Raw genomic sequence first — 20,048 nt, forward strand, 5'->3', positions numbered from 1 at the left:
CGGCAACATCTGTTGTCGATGTGACCAGTCTGCATCGTAACGGATTTTTCTGGTAGGATACCGACGTCGATATGGCATTTTCCGACGGTGAGATTTCGGTAGGGGTGGGGGTATTTGTTAAATTTTAAAATTACTCCTGGGGGTATTTGATTATAAGAAACTTAAGGGGCCTCAAAGTAATTAGAATATAAGTTATTATTTACTAAAAATTAAACAAACAAACATTTTGGAATATGGATCGATATTCAACAAACGCACCCTTTATGTTATGAAGAAAGAAGGATAGATATGTTCAATATTTATGATATCGGTTAATCGTTCTTAGATTGATATAGACGTAACATTCTACACCAAATAAGATATGTTCACTATTTATGATAGCGTCAACCCTAAGCCATTTTATTGCTCGAAGTTTTAACATCTTTATGTTCCGAGAAAAGAAGAACAATATTTGTTCCGAAAACTTCATGGTTACCTAGTTCTCTTCAACCCTATATATTAATATAGACGGCCACATTCTACACCATATATGTTTGATATAGGTAAAAGAACTAAATATTTAATTAAAATATAATACGGTCTGTTCCACTGAACGAATCGTACACCGTATATATTTGTTCCGAGACGGCCACATTCTACACCAACGGGATGTTTGATATAGACGTACAAGAACTAAATGTTTAAATAAAATATAATAACGGTCATGGAAGACAGCTGTAACTCTGCAAAACCACCTGCACAAGCAAAAACTGTCTTCTTCTTTATCCTATCTCAACCCTAAATCCATTTTATGCTCGAACTCTTAACATCTTTGGTTTGACATTCGATCAATGAATCATGATCGTTATTAGATTTTTATTAAATATATGTTCTTGTACGTCTATATCAACATATTGGTGTAGAATGTGGCCGTCTCGGAACAAATATATAGGATTGAAGAGAACTAGGTAACCATGCAAGCTTAGTGAACAAAAATTGTTCTTCTTTTCTCAGAACATAAAGATGTTAAGAGTTCGAGCAATAAAATTCCTTTAGGTATACGATTTGTTCTGTGGAACATGACTGTTATTCTATTTTAATTAAACATATAATTCTTTACATCTATATCAAATATATGGTGTACACTGTTTCGTCTATATAAAACAATTGCCAACAACTAACAATTTTATGTACGGAGTCATAACTGTGGCAAAATCATTTGCACAAAAAATCAGTTTTAGGTGCATGATCGCTTAAGAATCGTGATACCGCTTAAGCGATTCCTCTCTGTTTCGCTTGGTCGATTAGCATCACGCATGATTGCTAAGCGATTCTACTCTTTTTCGCTTGGTCATTAAGCGATCTTAAGATCGCTAAGCGATCATGTGATGGCAGATTCAAAATCTGTTTATGGTGCATGATCGCTTAAGCGATCCTTCATAATCGCTTAAGCGTTTCCGCTCTTTTTCCGCTTAGTCGATTAGCGATCTTACATCGCTTAAGCAATCATGTGATGGGCAGATTCAAAATCTGTTTTATGTGCATGATCGCTTAAGCATCCTTCATAATCGCTTAAGCGATTCCTTTCTTTTTCGCCTGGTCGATTAAGCGATTTGATCGCTTAAGCGATCATGAAATCTGCCCATCACTGATCGCTTAAGCTTCGTGATATCGCTTAAGCGATTCCTCTCTTTTTGCCTGGTCGATTAAGCAACCTTTGATCACTAAGCGATCATGTGATGGCAGATTCAATATCTCCAGGTGCATATCGCTTAAGCGATCCGTGATATCGCTTAAAAGATTCCTCTATTTTTCTACTGGTCGATTAAGCGACCTTTGATCGCTTAAGCATTCATGTGATGGGCAGATTCAATATCTGCCAGGTGCATGATCGCTTAAGCGATCCGTGAATCGCTTAAGCGATTCCTCCCTTTTTCGCTTGGTCGATTAGCGATCGTAGATCGCTTAAGCGATCATGTTATGGGCAAAATAGTCTGTTTAAGGTGCATAATCTCTTAAGCGATCCTGTATGAACAACCTTTTGTCGCTTAAGCGATATAATTAGTCGTTTAAGCGGGGCGCATACATACTTTTTCATCTTTTCTCCTGAATTTTGACAAACTAAGATTACCAACACATATTAATTCCATACTTTCTCCTCAATTAATAACCTAATTCCGAACTAAATCACCACAATATTTGACCATGTAAAAGATACAATAAAAGAATGATTTATTAAAGGTAACATAAAATTTAAAACATCAATAATTGAAAACAATAACTCATCAACGGTTGGCCTTCGCAACTCCCTGAATTTCGTCCTTCTTCGAACCTAATTTCTGGATCTACATGTGATTACTTCTGCAACTGCTTATCTTGTGGCCAGATTGCTTGCAAATTGAGCACTTATTCATCTTCCGGGGAACCTCAAAGGCTAATGGAATACGCTTAACTCTTTTTCTCCCCTTTGTGTCTTCTTGAATGGCGGCTGGATGATAATGTCAGCCATCTCTGGCGGTACTACCCACTGCTCTTCTGAGAACCGGATATATCGTTTCTGAATAAGCTAGCTGTAGTGATCTGTCATATAGAGAGGGGAGCAAAGTTCCATGTAAATTCTTGAACCAAAATCTGGCTTCCGTTGGTGTTTCAGTGCTGCTAGTGCATGAGACAAGGTAAACATTGAATGTCCACTTACAGCTGCAAGTTTTTCTAAAAAGGTAACTACGGCATCCCACCATAGCCGTGCACAGTGAACTCTTGAGCATTAAGAGATAGGCAAACAGTGCATTGACAGTTCTATACGTTCTCACAAATATTTTTCAGCTGACAGAACAAGGGTTGTAGAAAATTATATGACTTCGTACGACCACTCATGGAACCAACGCGACAATGTCCTCTGATTGCATCAAAAAGTGCAACTATTGAACACTCCTTTCTATAACAACTTCAAATTATTGACTTAGTTATGTTTGTGTTCATGACATCAAATTCCTTCCGAAAATAAGCTCTACTCCATCGCTCGAAACCACCATCACGCTCAAGATACTTAGCAACTCTATCATCCTTGATTTGGATTTCCTGGAAGTGCTCCTCGAACTTGTCAACCCGATAAGCTTTGCTGCCATGTAGTATGTCTGAAGGAGGCCAGCACACTTAACTTTGTTTTATGTTCTCACCAAGGTGCCTCTCCAGAATCTGTGATGTGCTTGACGTTAAGTGGCATCCCCTTCTTTTAGAGTTGTGCCTATCGTATATATGCACAACTCGTCACTGTCAGGCACTACTACGTAATTGCTGAAAAAACCAAGTCCACGACTCGTCATTCTCACAGTCAACCACACACCATGCAATAGGTTATGTTGTGTCTCGCCATCCTGTGCAGTGCCACCAACAATGTACCTCCATACTTTCCGTCAAAAGCAACCATCAACAGCCAACACCTTTCTCATGTTTACAAAACCTTATGCAAACCTTGCAACAAAAAATTTAAACATCATATTCCTGTCCTACTTCAAAGCCGTCTTGCTACCTTGGTTTGTCACTCAAGCATATAACGGTACCTTCTCATACTGCGTACCCGTGCTCCAGTGTGCCCCTTACAAAATCTTGTGCATGTTTTCTCCCTTTCCAACATTTCCAGTAACTAACAGCACATCCCAACTCTGTGCGCACAAGTCTCTGAATATCTTTAGGAGATGGACCTTTCCCTTCAACGAACTGACTTTTGACAAATTGTCCAATAACATCAGCGGAGGCTTGTCGATGCTCACCTGAAATATGTCCCAAACCACATGTGCGCTCACGGTTATATGTGCTAAGAATAAATTTTTCGGACTTCGCCAACCTTCTAAAATAAACCCGCCACTTGCACTTTCGGTCACGACATGTAATCGTCACTGCCAATGAATTTGACTTTTTGGTGATGAACTCAAAATGACCTCTCACGGCAACAAGTTTTAGCTTCCTCACCAATTCCTCTTTGTTGTCAAATAAATACCCTATGCGCAACTCCGATCCATCCGTAAAAACATGAGCTGATTCACTACCACCTCCAATTGCCCCCTCTGAACCTGCATAAAAGACCATAGTGTTCTCTTCCTCACAATCTACACCTTCTGCATAATCTGTGTTTAAAGGAATCTCTACATCTGTGGGAACATCTACGGGGTCCTCCTCCTCAACATTTTCATTCTGCCCCCCATCACCAACCTCTTCTACAGTGTCCTCCTCACCACCCAATTCACCGTCTACTTTTGATTTTTCAACTAACAAATCAATGGCCTCGTAGTTCAAATTAAAACCAGGCAAATCTCTGCCTACTTCCTCGTTATCCCCTTCATTTGAACCAATTTCCGCCGATTTTTCTACAAAAGAAACCCTTAAAATCGGCCTCGAACCATTATCGGCCACATCAATCATATATAACTTCACACTTTCATCCGACTTTAATATAGCAGGAGGTACCTTATAATGTTCAGGAACTTTGCTTAAAACATACTTCACAACTATATCATTACGCGAGCAACTCAAATCACCTCTTTTAATTATTTCATAAATCAACTCATCAAAACTAACCTCTGTGGTCACAGCAATTGGTATAACTTATTTGCTCTTCCCAATCCACTTCCAGCTACTTTCTTCCTCCACCCACTCACCAAAATATTCAACACCCAAAACAACTTGTCCCATGTGTAATAATAGCCAACTACTACCTGTAATGCAAGAAAAAAATATTCTTAAATGTTGTACTAAGGGTTAAAATATTTTAAAAAGAATCTGGACAGTTGCTTATATGGTCTGGTGTATCGCTTAAGCGATCATGGTTATTTTAAGCGATCGAGTATAAATAACCATGATCGCTTAAGCGATCTTATGCCACATACCTGATCGCTTAAGCGATCTATCTGCTGCATTACCAGATCTACCACATCGCTTAAGTGATACGCCAGATCGCTTAAGCGATCCATCATACCCAGAACACATTTTCATAGTCGTCTCCACCTACAATCGATCCATCATACCCATAACACATACCCAGAACAAATTTTCAACATATTTCACTCCTTTCAACTTCCATTACATCGAACACAGCCCAACAACCTAAACAACTAAATCAAAATCATAACCCAAACCCAATCCATGCTAAATCAAAACCATAACCCAGATCTTTGTTAATTGAAATATGAAATCGAAAAGGNAGGTGGCTTCACGACTCGGTGAGTTATTTTCGCTTAATTTTCCTTATTTTTGCTTATCTTTTCCATGAGGTATTGTATACTTATCATGTTGTTTTTATTTGATGCAGCACATATATAAGGTATTGGCATTGATAAGGCTGGACAAACCTCCAATGGTGATCTACTGTATCCCGATTGTGTCATCACCGATGTGGCCTTTGGCCAAACGCTGGTATCGACATATCACAATTTATTGAAAAAGGCCATTGGTGCATCTGTAGCAAAAGGAGCCAAACGAAAACGATCAGGCACAGAAGACTTGGATTGCATCCCTAATGATTTTAGGTTTGATGACAGGATGATGCAGTATGTAATGGGGGACAGGCCCAAATATGGCCACAGTTCGGCAAAGGTTAAGAGCGTCTACTGCATCATCCTGGTCAAGGAAATGCACTGGATAGCAGTTGTCGCACTCTTAGAGGAGAGGTTGCTGAAGATCCTTGACTGCAACCGAACAATTTGTCGAGACAGGCAGTTGGAGGCTGAGTTGGAGCCAATGTCCGTGTTGTTCCCATGGCTGTTACGCGACAGTAGGATGTTTGACCACCTCGGTGATGAAGCATTGACGGGAAAGTGGCCAGTCAAGCGCGTTCCCATCCCAACAAATGAATCAAGGTAAATTTTGTATAAAACTAACTTACATAATACAATTGTTCTATAAGTTGATTCTAATGCTAATGTGTTCTTCCTATTGCAGTGCTGATTGTGGGGCATATGTCCTGAAATTTATTCAGTTCGACATGACCAACACCCCGATAGATGGATTGAATGATGAAACAATGACCATCTTTCGAGAGCGTTGGGCTGTTGAGTGCTTCCATGGGGAAATGGATCCGTTTTGAGTTACCACAACCCAATCAAAAGGTTTGGAACTTGGACTTTGAATTTTGTAGTTTATGTGATGTTCATGTTAATACTTGGGTTGTGGTGCTGATGCTGCAGGTGTCATGCTTATACAGAGCTTTACCAAAATAGATGGACTTAGTGAACTTCTCAATCTTGCACTCCATAACTTGGGTTCGTGAAGAGAGAAAATTTTGTAGGTTGCTGGCAAACAATGAGAGGGAACTTCTGAAACTAGCTTGGGCTGTCAGAGTAGGCTGCCGACAAGGCATCTGTAATCAAGGCTGATGGCCAGGAGGAGGCATCTGCAATCAAGGCTGCTGGCAAGGCATGGTACCAAACAATGATCTCAGACAGGTTCCTGGCAAACAGAATTCGAAAACTTCTCAAAGGCTGGTTGGTAGTAGGAGGCATCTGCAATCAAGGCTGCTGGCAAGGCATGGTACCAAACAATGATCTCAGACAGTGATTATACCGAATTTGAAAACTTCTCAAAGTGGTGGCATCTGCAATCAAGGCTGCTGGCAAGGCATGGTACTAAACAATGATCTCAGAAGTGATTATACCGAAATCGAAAACTTCTCAAAGTGGCTTAGGATTTATTCTGTTTTGGCACGATTATGAATGATTTTACGTTTAAAACTTTCAATTACATTAATGCCTCTTACATTTTGATTTGTGATGGATTAGATTGATATAAATGACTTCATTTTGCTGCTTATTCTTTTCGGATTTGGGAGGAAATGATTGGTCGAAATGTATCACAATCATAGTTATTTCAAAATACCTCTATAAAGACAGATCATTAAATAATTCGGAGAAATGTTAATTCTTCTCTTTTCTCATGATCACTTAAGCGATTATGAGCGACCACATATATCTCTTAAGCGACCAAGATTGTTCCCCAAATGATTGCTCAAGAGATCTTAAATCGCTTAAGCGACCAAGCTTGAAAGCGAAGAATCGCTTAAGAGATACAGTGGATCGCTTAAGCGATTCTTCATCTAGGCAGATGCCTCAGAAGAATCGCTTAAGAGATACAATGGATCGCTTAAGCGATTCTTCATCTAGGCAGATGCCTCGGAAGAGATCGCTTAAGCAATCTAAGATCGATTAAGCGACCAAGAGTAAAACCGATTCATCACTTAAGCGATCCTAGGATCGTTTAAGCGTCATAGATCTGGGCAGATTTGATTCTGCCTCGGAATATATCGCTTAGCGATCATAAATCCTTAAGTGACCAAGAGTTAAGCGTTCATCGCTAAGCGATCCCAGAGGATCGCTTAAGCGATCATAGATCTGGGCAGATTTGATTCTGCCTAGTAAGAGATTGCTTAAGCGACCAAGAGTTAAAGCTATTCATTGCTTAAGCGATCCCAGATCTGGGCAGATTCAGTAAGAGATCGCTTAAGCAATCGTAATCGCTTAACAACCAAGAGTTAAAGCGATTCATCGCTTATCATAGATCTGGGCAGATTTATTCTGCCGTAAGAGACGCTTAAGCGATCTTGATCGCGTAAGCAACCAGAGTCGCCAGGATGTGTGACAACGGCCACAAACATCCCATCGGTGGTAATTCACCGATGTGGCTTTTTTCCACGAGATCCATGCTAGATCTCGTCGGAAAAGGAAAGGCCAAAATGATGGCCACATCTGGCTTTAAATACCAGATTGACGACCAGATCTGTCGTAGATCTGGTACTTTTCGGCAACATCTGTTGTCGATGTGACCAGTCTGCATCGTAACGGATTTTTCTGGTAGGATACCGACGTCGATATGGCATTTTCCGACGGTGAGATTTCGGTAGGGGTGGGGGTATTTGTTAAATTTTAAAATTACTCCTGGGGTATTTGATTATAAGAAACTTAAGGGGCCTCAAAGTAATTAGAATATAAGTTATTATTTACTAAATAATTAAACAAACAAACATTTTGGAATATGGATCGAATATTCAACCAAACGCACCCTTTATGTTATGAAGAAAGAAGGATAGATATGTTCAATATTTATGATATCGGTTAATCTGTCTTAGATTGATATAGACGTAACATTCTACACCAGAATAAGATATGTTCACTATTTATGATAGCTCAACCCTAAAGCCATTTTATTGCTCGAAGTTTTAACATCTTTATGTTCCGAGAAAAGAAGAACAATATTTGTTCCGAAAACTTCATGGTTACCTAGTTCTCTTCAACCCTATATATTAATATAGACGGCCACATTCTACACCATATATGTTTGATATAGAGTAAAAGAACTAAATATTAATTAAAATATAATAACGGTCATGTTCCACTGAACGAATCGTACACCGTATATATTTGTTCCGAGACGGCCACATTCTACACCAACGGGATGTTTGATATAGACGTACAAGAACTAAATGTTTAAATAAAATATAATAACGGTCATGGAAGACAGCTGTAACTCTGCAAAACCACCTGCACAAGCAAAAAACTGTCTTCTTCTTATCCTATCTCAACCCTAAATCCATTTTATTGCTCGAACTCTTAACATCTTTGGTTTGACGATTCGATCAATGAATCATGATCGTTATTAGATTTTTATTAAATATATGTTCTTGTACGTCTATATCAAACATATATGGTGTAGAATGTGGCCGTCTCGGAACAAATATATAGGATTGAAGAGAACTAGGTAACCATGCAAGCTTAGTGAACAAAAATTGTTCTTCTTTTCTCAGAACATAAAGATGTTAAGAGTTCGAGCAATAAAATTCCTTTAGGGTATACGATTTGTTCTGTGGAACATGACTGTTATTCTATTTTAATTAAACATATAATTCTTTACATCTATATCAACATATATGGTGTACACTGTTTCGTCTATATCAAAACAATTGCCAACAACTAACAATTTTATGTACGGAGTCATAACTGTGCAAAATCATTTGCACAAAAAATCAGTTTTAGGTGCATGATCGCTTAAGAATCGTGATACCGCTTAAGCGATTCCTCTCTGTTTCGCTTGGTCGATTAAGCATCACGCATGATTGCTAAGCGATTCTACTCTTTTTCGCTTGGTCATTAAGCGATCTTAATCGCTAAGCGATCATGTGATGGCAGATTCAAAATCTGTTTATGGTGCATGATCGCTTAAGCGATCCTTCATAATCGCTTAAGCGATTCCGCTCTTTTTCGCTTAGTCGATTAAGCGATCTTCATCGCTTAAGCAATCATGTGATGGGCAGATTCAAAATCTGTTTTATGGTGCATGATCGCTTAAGCGATCCTTCATAATCGCTTAAGCGATTCCTTTCTTTTTCGCCTGGTCGATTAAGCGATTTGATCGCTTAAGCGATCATGAAATCTGCCCATCACTGATCGCTTAAGCGTTCGTGATATCGCTTAAGCGATTCCTCTCTTTTTGCCTGGTCGATTAAGCAACCTTTGATCACTAAGCGATCATGTGATGGCAGATTCAATATCTCCAGGTGCATATCGCTTAAGCGATCCGTGATATCGCTTAAAAGATTCCTCTATTTTTCTACTGGTCGATTAAGCGACCTTTGATCGCTTAAGCATTCATGTGATGGGCAGATTCAATATCTGCCAGGTGCATGATCGCTTAAGCGATCCGTGAATCGCTTAAGCGATTCTCCCTTTTTCGCTTGGTCGATTAGCGATCGTAGATCGCTTAAGCGATCATGTTATGGGCAAAATAGTCTGTTTAAGGTGCATAATCTCTTAAGCGATCCTGTATGAACAACCTTTTGTCGCTTAAGCGATATAATTAGTCGTTTAAGCGAGGGCAGCATACATACTTTTTCATCTTTTCTCCTGAATTTTGACAAACTAAGATTACCAACACATATTAATTCCATACTTTCTCCTCAATTAATAACCTAATTCCGAACTAAATCACCACAATATTTGACCATGTAAAAGATACAATATAAAGAATGATTTATTAAAGGTAACAATAAAATTTAAAACATCAATAATTGAAAACAATAACTCATCAACGGTTGGCCTTCGCAACTCCCTGAATTTCGTCCTTCTTCGAACCTAATTTCTGGATCTACATGTGATTACTTCTGCAACTGCTTATCTTGTGGCCAGATTGCTTGCAAATTGAGCACTTATTCATCTTCCGGGGAACCTCAAAGGCTAATGGAATACGCTTAACTCTTTTTCTCCCCTTTGTGTCTTCTTGAATGGCGGCTGGATGATAATGTCAGCCATCTCTGGCGGTACTACCCACTGCTCTTCTGGAGAACCGGATATATCGTTTCTGAATAAGCTAGCTGTAGTGATCTGTCATATAGAGAGGGGAGCAAAGTTCCATGTAAATTCTTGAACCAAAATCTGGCTTCCGTTGGTGTTTCAGTGCTGCTAGTGCATGAGGACAAGGTAAACATTGAATGTCACACTTACAGCTGCAAGTTTTTCTAAAAAGGTTAACTACGGCATCCCACCATAGCCGTGCACAGTGAACTCTTGAGCATTAAGAGATAGGCAAACAGTGCATTGACAGTCTATACGTTCTCACAAATATTTTTCAGCTGACAGAACAAGGGTTGTAGAAAATTATATGACTTCGTACGACCACTCATGGAACCAACGCGACAATGTCCTCTGATTGCATCAAAAAGTGCAACTATTGAACTCTCCTTTCTATAACAACTTCAAATTATGACTTAGTTATGTTTGTGTCATGACATCAAATTCTTCCGGAAAATAAGCTCTACTCCATCGCTCGAAACCACATCACGCTCAAGATACTTAGCAACTCTATCATCCTTATTTGGATTTCCTGGAAGTGCTCCTCGAACTTGTCAACCGATAAGCTTTGCTGCCATGTAGTATGTCTGAAGGAGGCCAGCACACTTAAACTTTGTTTTATGTTCTCACCAAGGTGCCTCATACAGAATCTGTGATGTGCTTGACGGTATAGTGGCATCCCCTTCTTATAGAGTTGTGCCTATCGGTATATATGCACAACTCGTCACTGTCAGGCACTACTACGTAATTGCTGAAAAAACCAAGTCCACGACTCGTCATTCTCACAGTCAACCACACACCATGCAATAGGTTATGTGTTTCTCGCCATCCTGTGCAGTGGCCACCAACAATGTACCTCCATACTTTCCGTCAAAGCAACCATCAACAGCCAACACCTTTCTCATGTTTACAAAACCTTATGCAAACCTTGCAACAAAAAATTAAACATCATATTCCTGTCCTACTTCAAAGCCGTCTTGCTACCTTGGTTTGTCAACTCAAGCATATAACGGTACGCTTCTATACTGCGTACCCGTGCTCCAGTGTGCCCCTACAAATCTTGTGCATGTTTTCTCCCTTTCCAACATTTCCAGTAACTAACAGCACATCCCAACTCTGTGCGCACAAGTCTCTGAATATCTTTAGGAGATGGACCTTTCCCTTCAACGAACTGACTTTTACAAATTGCCAATAACATCAGCGGAGGCTGTCGATGCTCACCTGAAATATGTCCCAAACCACATGTGCGCTCACGGTTATATGTGCTAAGAATAAATTTTTCGGACTTCGCCAACCTTCTAAAATAACCCGCCACTTGCACTTTCGGTCACGACATGTAATCGTCACTGCCAATGAATTTGACTTTTGGTGATGAACTCAAAATGACCTCTCACGCAACAAGTTTTAGCTTCCTCACCAATTCCTCTTTGTTGTCAAATAAATACCCTATCGCAACTCCGATCCCCGTAAAAACATGAGCTGATTCACTACCACCTCCAATTGCCCCCTCTGAACCTGCATAAAAACCATAGTGTTCTCTTCCTCACAATCTACACCTTCTGCATAATCTGTTGTTAAAGAATCTCTACATCTGTGGGAACATGTATGGGTCCTCCTCCTCAACATTTTCATTCTGCCCCCCATCACCAACCTCTTCTACAGTGTCCTCCTCACCACCCAATTCACCGTCACTTTTGATTTTTCAACTAACAAATCAATGGCCTCGTAGTTCAAATTAAAACCAGGCAAATCTCTGCCTACTTCCTCGTTATCCCCTTCATTTGAACCAATTTCCGCCGATTTTTCTACAAAAGACCCTTAAAATCGGCCCGAACCATTATCGGCCACATCAATCATATATAACTTCACACTTTCATCCGACTTTAATATAGCAGGAGGTACCTTATAATGTTCAGAACTTTGCTTAAAACATACTTCACAACTATATCATTACGCGAGCAACTCAAATCACCTCTTTTAATTATTTCATAACAACTCATCAAAACTAACCTCTGTGGTCACAAGCATTGGTATAACTTATTTGCTCTTCCCAATCCACTTCCAACTATTTTCTTCCTCCACCCACTCACCAAAATATTCAAACCCAACACACTTGTCCCATGTGTAATAATAGCCAACTACTACCTGTAATGCAAGAAAAATATTCTTAAATGTGTACTAAGGGTTAAAATATTTTAAAAAGAATCTGGACAGTTGCTTATATGGTCGGTGTATCGCTTAAGCGATCATGGTTATTTTAAGCGATCGAGTATAAATAACCATGATCGCTTAAGCGATCTTATGCCACATACCTGATCGCTTAACGATCTATCTGCTGCATTACCAGATCTACCAATCCTTGTGATACGCCGACGCTTAGCGATCCATCATACCCAAACACATTTTCATATCGTCTCCACCTACAATCGATCCATCATACCCATAACACATACCCAAACAAATTTTCAACATATTTCACTCCTTTCAACTTCCATTACATCGAACACAGCCCAACAACCTAAACAACTATCAAAATCATAACCCACCCCATCCATGCTAAATCAAAACCATAACCCAGATCTTTGTTATTGAAATATAAATCGAAGGAGATACACATACCTGGATGAAATTTCAGGAGGAAAGGAGAATCGTGTTGGACAACGTTATGGCTGAGAATGCGTTACGCGGCAGGAGGAAAAGAAGAAGGTTTTGGGCTCTTTGCAAGATTTTTGACTCTTTGGGGACATATTATATTTTTAAAAGATTACACAATTATCATTAATCCTGATTAACCCCTAATCATATATAATTAAGCTTAATAAAAAATAAGGCTATTTAGTTAACTTACAAATTACATAGCCTTTTAATTAAATTTTAACTCAATATGTCTTTTTAATAAACCTCCCCGTGGGAGAAAAGATATAATCAAGAAAGTTTCTGGAGTCGAGGGAGAGCGATGGGAGAAAAGACAATTTTTAATTAGGAAAATCAGAAAACAAAGTGCCACCCTGGTTCATTTGTAGACAAAAAAAAAAAAAAAAAAAAAAAAAAAAAGCTATTTGAATTAGATTAATTTTCAGATTGGTTGATCAATAAATAAGCAAACACATATTTATTTTTTATCTAAATACTAACAGAATAATGATTAATAATAGCCAACCAAACATGCCCCAGTTTCAAATTATTTGCAAGTACTATTTTATCCCAATGCATATTCTATTTTCTAATCATTCATAGGCTTTGGGAGCACCCATGAGACTCAAGTGACGTGCCATGTAAATCTGTAAACCATAAAACTGTATTTTTGAAATAAACATCATAAAATATACACGATAGTCTTATTTCAAAATAAGGAGAAACATTTGAAATCAGGTTCATATCTTACAATCCAAATAACCCAGGGGTAAAAAAGTCATACCTACAAGATCTAACGTCACCACGCAGAACCACTAATCCATCCTGCCTAGGGAAATCCTGCATCGCTCAGGCCTTCGACCATACACATCCTACATTGCTCGAGTTGGCAATACAACAATCTATCATACCCGATGCATCTTACCATTTAGATGGAATCACAACCAATCATACTTAGTGCAGAGTCTAACATAATTAGAATGGGTATTACGTAGATGTGTTTGAAAACCACTATCACCATGTACATAGTTCATGCTATCATTTTTCACAAATCTAAATGCCTTATGCACAACTTATATGCATATGATACAAAAGTTCAAATTTTATTGAAATATTTTTGTGATATTTTGTTGGTAGATGAAGGTCTTCCTCTTCGAGCAAAGACTTAATCTCGTGGTTCATATGAGTCAAAACAGATTTGAAAGCACAAAGTTTACGAAGTCAAGGCATGCAGTTGAAAAAATAATAAAACCTGCCAACTTCCGCTACAATGTTGGGTCTAAATGGAAAAAGACAAAATTAGGTCATAAACGTCTTTGACAGCATTATAAAAACAAACGCCCGAAGTGCTGCAACTTAGGATCACCAGGCAGCTCTTCGCTCTATAGGATCAGGGGAGCATAGCACAATTCTTCTTGAGACGCTGTACATAATTTAGCCAAGCGTCTTATATAGCCAATTCAATTAGTAAGCAAAATCTTTAGCCAGAATTATAACTAGCGAAATACTGCCAATTTCCTAATCTGCAACTATCTCGGATCACCGAGTTTGTTATTAAAACAACACCATCTTTTGCACTTAAGGTTACGCCCAAATAAAGTTTAGGGGTGTTAAATATTAAACTTTACTTGGCCCATGACTATTTGGTTTTATAATTAATATCGGTTAGAGTTAGCTAATCCATTTTGGTGCACTAACCCATTTTTACTAAGACCATCTCCAACTCATTGCACTAAATTGGTGCAAGTTTCACACCAAATTGGTGTGATTTTTTGTATGAAACACTATTGCATCTCCAATCCACTGCACCAAATATTACATAAAAATGAATATATATTTTTTTTTAATTGTAATAATCAACAATTACTCTATTTCACTCATTATTTTTGTATATATTAATTAAATATTAGAAATGATATTTTTATTAAATAATAATTACTTTAAAAATTATACTAATTTAATAAAATTAAGCATTTTTTTAATCAAATAAACATTACATCTAATATAAAATGATACAAAAAAAATAAAAAAAAACAACACAAAAATAAAATTTCATATTGATAGTAATTTAATTTTCCGAATTAGTATATTCTTCCCACAAATGATCAATTAATGCATTTCGAAGAGCATGGTGAGCCTCTGTATCCTTGATTTGTCTATGTTGAGCAAGAAAATTTTGAAATCGGACATTTTCATCTACGACAATTTCAACTTTGGGAGTTGGCGCTTCCATCTGATTCTCAATCGATGCATCAACATTACGATCATCCTCGATTATCATGTTGTGCATAATAATACACGCAATAATTATATCATGTAATACATTTTTTTTTTCCCCAAAAACGTGTCGGTCCTGCCACAATTGCAAACCGCGATTGGAGAACCCCAAACGCACGTTCCACATCTTTCCTACATCCTTCTTGTTTCATTGCAAATAATTTTTTTTTTGGACCACGTGGATCGTGAATAGTTTGCACAAGAGTAGACCACTTTGGGTATATACCATCAGCTAAATAATAACCCATATTATACTCTTTTCCTTGAATGATATAATGAGCAGAAGGAGCAATACCTTGAGTTAGGTTGGCAAACAAATGAGATGCCTCCAACACATTAATGTCATTGTTGGAACCCGGCAAACCAAAAAATGCATGCCATATCCAAGGATCATAATCAGCTACAGCCTCAAGAATAATAGTTGGGGAACCACTACGACCAACATATTGTCCTACCCAAGCCATTGGACAAATTTTCCACTTCTAGTGCATATAATCTAAACTACCCAACATTCTTGGAAAACCATGTTGTTCACCAATATGAAGTAGCTGTTATCTTTTGAAAAGCAGACAATCCGAGCCTATCGAGCCCATCCCTTCGTTGTACAAAGTAATTATCATGACCTTTCACGCGATCAACAATACGAATGAATAAATTTCAAGACATTCAAAATCATCGGCAAAACATCGAATCATTATACCATGATTATCGGCAAAATAATCGTTGAACAGATTACGATCAGCAGTTTCCCGATTGCGATTGATGACTCTATGACCAGGATTTGGTCCTCTACGAATCACCTGGTTGTTTTGTTGATTGAGATAGTGAAGGAGGAGGAGGTTGTTGTTAGCTCTCATGCGAAGGATTGCTTCTTGCTCTACATCAATCGCTTCAAGATCATTCATCAATTCCTCATCATCAATTTCATTGTCGGAAAATGATGATGAATTAGAAGATGATAAATGAGATGGACCTCCAAAATTGAAATTCATCTTTGTAGATATATTAGTTGAATGATTTGGAAGTTGATTTGGTGTGAGCTTTTATAGTTGAAGAAAATACTATTCTAGATAAAAAATAATAATTCAAAAAGATGTATTGTCCATTCAAGCTTTTGAGATTTGTGGCTTATTCAAAAAGATGTATTGTCCATTCAAACTTTTTAGATTTGTAGCTTATTTCAAAAGATGTATTGTTCATTCAAGCTCAAAAAGATGTGTTGTCCATTCAAGCTTTCAGTTCAAACTTATGTTATAAAAGAGCATACAACACATTAGTTTTGAACACATCTCTTATATTTCCTCTTAGAAAAAAAAAAAGCATATATCTTCTTCATTTGTGTTACAAAATGACTATACAACGAAGTTCTTCGTACACAAATGAAGAAGACATGCATCTATGTCATATTTATCTTGATGTTTCTCAAAACCCGATTTTAGGTATAAACCAATCTAGTGATCAATTCTAGTCTCGAGTTGAGCTTGACTACAATAGTTCCAAACTCGTGCTTCTCACTTTGGTTCGAAACAAAAGATCTTTGCATTGTCGAATGCAACTAATCTTTAAAGATATTAGCAAATTGAGGGGATGTGTACATCAAATTGAAAATATGAATCCAAGTTGTGCTTCTGAGCAAGATATTGTGAGTATTTGTCACATTTAATTAATTTTTTTATTATCTAATTGATTTTAACGTTATATGTATATTGCTTTGTAGATGATTCAAGCCAAAATGTTACTAGCACAAGATAAAAGTTACAAGAAAGGTTTCAAATTTGATCATGTGTGGCTTATACTTAAGGATATTGAAAAATTTACAGATAATGTTAACGCCATAGAAGTATTTCAAAGGCAAACCGGTAGGTTTGTTTCACAAGAATCAGAGACTCCCACTTCAAAGTCTCCCCAATTGGTGTCTTGTGACATGTCGTCATATTCTCTAAACATAGATGATGAAGATATTGGGGGTAGTTCAGCTCAGTGACCCATTGGGGTGAAGAAAGCAAAATTTAAAAGGAAAAATGATGAAAAAGTTTCAAACAGTATTGAAACTATTCAAGAAGAAAATTGACAGCTCGCTGCTATTTTCAATCGGGGCAACTCAGCTAGGGCACAAAATTACGAAATCCAAATGAAAAAATTGGCTTTGGCAGAATATCGAGAAGATAACAAAATTTTATTCAAAAATTTGAATTCCATAACCGATCCAAGCCTACGTGAGTTTTTTCAAAATGAGCAATCAAGAATTATGTAAAAAAGAGCTCAATAACAAGGTCAAAGGTCTCAAAATAACTCTAGTTCTTTCCAATATTTTGATAATCGTAGAGGATCCGGAACTAATCTACCGGAATACTAAATTGTTATTTTAGTTTATGTTGTATTTTCTTTTAATTTTAGTGTTTTTAAATTAGTGTTAATTTTTATTTTGAGTTATTGTAGTTTAAAATTTACATTGAATAAAGTTTCGTTTTTAATTTTTCATCATTAATTTTTTGAATTATATAATTATTATGAATTTATTATTATAAATATTAATATAAATAATAATCAAATTAACTTAAATACAAATCACCAAAAAAAAAAAAAAAATTTTACTGTTTGAACAGTGCCACGCCAAATTGGTGTGCATAAACAGTGCTACACCAAATTTGGCGTGGCACTGTAGCTGGGCACTAAATTGGGGCAGAAAATAGTGCTGGGTTGGAGGTAAGTGTCACGCTATTTTGGTGTTTTTACACCAAAATAGCGCTGGGTTGGAGATGCCCTAACCCATTTTTTTGCCCATTTTTGTTTAACTGACATTTTTTGTTCTTAATAAAAAGACTAGGAAAAATCGTGCATACAAAAAAAAAAATTAATTGGACTAATAGTTTGTATACAAATTTATTTATAAAATGCCTTTTTGTTATAACATTATTCACCCTAGTATATGCTCAAAAAAAAAAAAAAAAATTATGAGACCTTGTGATTAAATAATTTCTTATCACCAATTTGAGGCTTACACATGAGTTGTGTATTATATAAGTATAAGAACTTGAAAAATGTTACGTTTACAACCCAATCTCACAATCTTCTCTTACAACCTTAACATGATAACATATTAACCCTGTCACGTCAACTCCCACCACACCCAAGGTACCCAAGGAATTACTAGAAACGAACAACCATTCCTTATGTGTTCCTTCATAAGGAACAGTCATTCCTTCATAAGGAATGGTTGTTCCTTATGAAGAATCACTTTAAATCCATAACGCTTAGCGGTTTTCATCGAAGATTCAATAAAAGACTTCCTATGAGAAGAATCACTAACCATTGAAGATAGAACTGAATAGTTCACTTTGTTGCCCAATATGGATTGACCTGTTGCATTCTATCCTTTCCAGACTGAAAGAAGAGTTGTAACTGATGGACTTTCGCATAAGATGGTACCAATAAAGCTTGAGAAGTATTGTTCATTGGCAGATGGAATGGACAGCTAGTAAGTGGAAGAGTCTACACTGGCAAAAGCACATATAAGGTGAGTAAACAAGGCATAATTTATTTCTGATATGGGAAATTCACTACCAGCATACCAGTAACCAGCTTTGATCCAATTTTTTGAAATAGAAAACTTCAATCGGCAAGACATAATAAAAAAGAAGAGGAAGATGATCATATTTACACATTAACATTATACTTCCCTAGGACTAGAATTTTTAGCCATGTATAAAACAATTAGAAAATATTTTGAGACAGGGTCAAGTCATTTGGCTTCTGTTCCTTGTCAAGACATGCTGACTTGTTAAATTTCTCATGAACTTTCTATAAACACTTGAATGTAAGAACACTCATTACATTTTCAAGAAAATTTTGTGATTATCTACCACTTTCCAAGGGCAGCTTCCATCATATTCTAGGACAGATTAGGCTTACTTGATTGGTGATTGAGCGCAAATATGTCAATATCTTCTCTAGTTATGTACCATGAGAGGCTACATTGTCATCTGGCTACCCGTTTGGTGATTGTTGCCTCATCGACTAAGCAAATTTTCACCTTCAATGCACATTTACTTTCCTCATCTTCATCTCTTTTAACTGAAAATGTAGGCCTTTTAGGAGTTGAGATGGTTGCAGTTTCGCTTTTGAGCATCGTATAAACATACAACATGGTTGGTCTATCTACAGGATTTTCCTGGACACATAGTAGAGCTACTTGCAAGCATTTCTTCAGTTTCCATGGAGAAGACAAATCGTCTAGTGATAAATCGAAAAACTCCATGACTTCACCTTCTTTCCACAATTCATACCCCTGAAGTAACTTAAATGTTACCCATCTTTGGCCAAGCTTCTCACTATAGTAAATCACAATTTTTTCAAAAAAAAAAAAAAAAAAAAATCAGGATGTCTATAAGAAAGAATGACCAGTAACTTACATATTCTAAAAGGGTCAAATCTCTGTAAGAGCCACAATAGCATGTAGTCTTCTTGCCACTAATGATTTGCAGAAGTAGAACTCCATAGTTATAAATATCATACTTCATGGAGTATATACCTTTTCTTATATACTCAGGGTAATATAGCCACTGAATAGCTATAAACATCATACTCCATAGCTATAAAAATTTTTGTGAGGTGACTGCTACATATAACTACCACCACCTATTAAAGGAGTGAGCAGGAAAAATTGAAATTGTCATACTTGGAAGCATTCTTGGTCAATATATTGTCCTANGTTTTTTCTATAATGAATCTTGTGAAAAATCGGTTATGCAATCGAATGGGAGATCAATGGATGAATGATTGCTTGGTCATCTATATTGAGAAAGATGTATTTGATACAATTGACAA

At 37.2% G+C, this 20,048-nt stretch overlaps 1 protein-coding gene across 1 annotated transcript; it reads right to left on the minus strand.

Annotated features, from left to right (window-relative positions):
• Positions 1–15,256: 15,256 nt before the first annotated feature.
• Positions 15,257–16,213, minus strand: LOC116119340. The gene is made up of 2 exons (XM_031405281.1): positions 15,922–16,213; positions 15,257–15,672 (listed from the first exon to the last, which is right to left on the minus strand). Exons 1-2 carry the CDS (start codon positions 16,211–16,213, stop codon positions 15,257–15,259), a joined length of 708 nt encoding a protein of 235 aa, XP_031261141.1.
• Positions 16,214–20,048: the final 3,835 nt, after the last annotated feature.

This window comes from Pistacia vera, unplaced genomic scaffold (assembly GCF_008641045.1).
Source record: "Pistacia vera cultivar Batoury unplaced genomic scaffold, PisVer_v2 Contig880, whole genome shotgun sequence".
NCBI classification, from domain to species: Eukaryota; Viridiplantae; Streptophyta; class Magnoliopsida; order Sapindales; family Anacardiaceae; genus Pistacia; species Pistacia vera.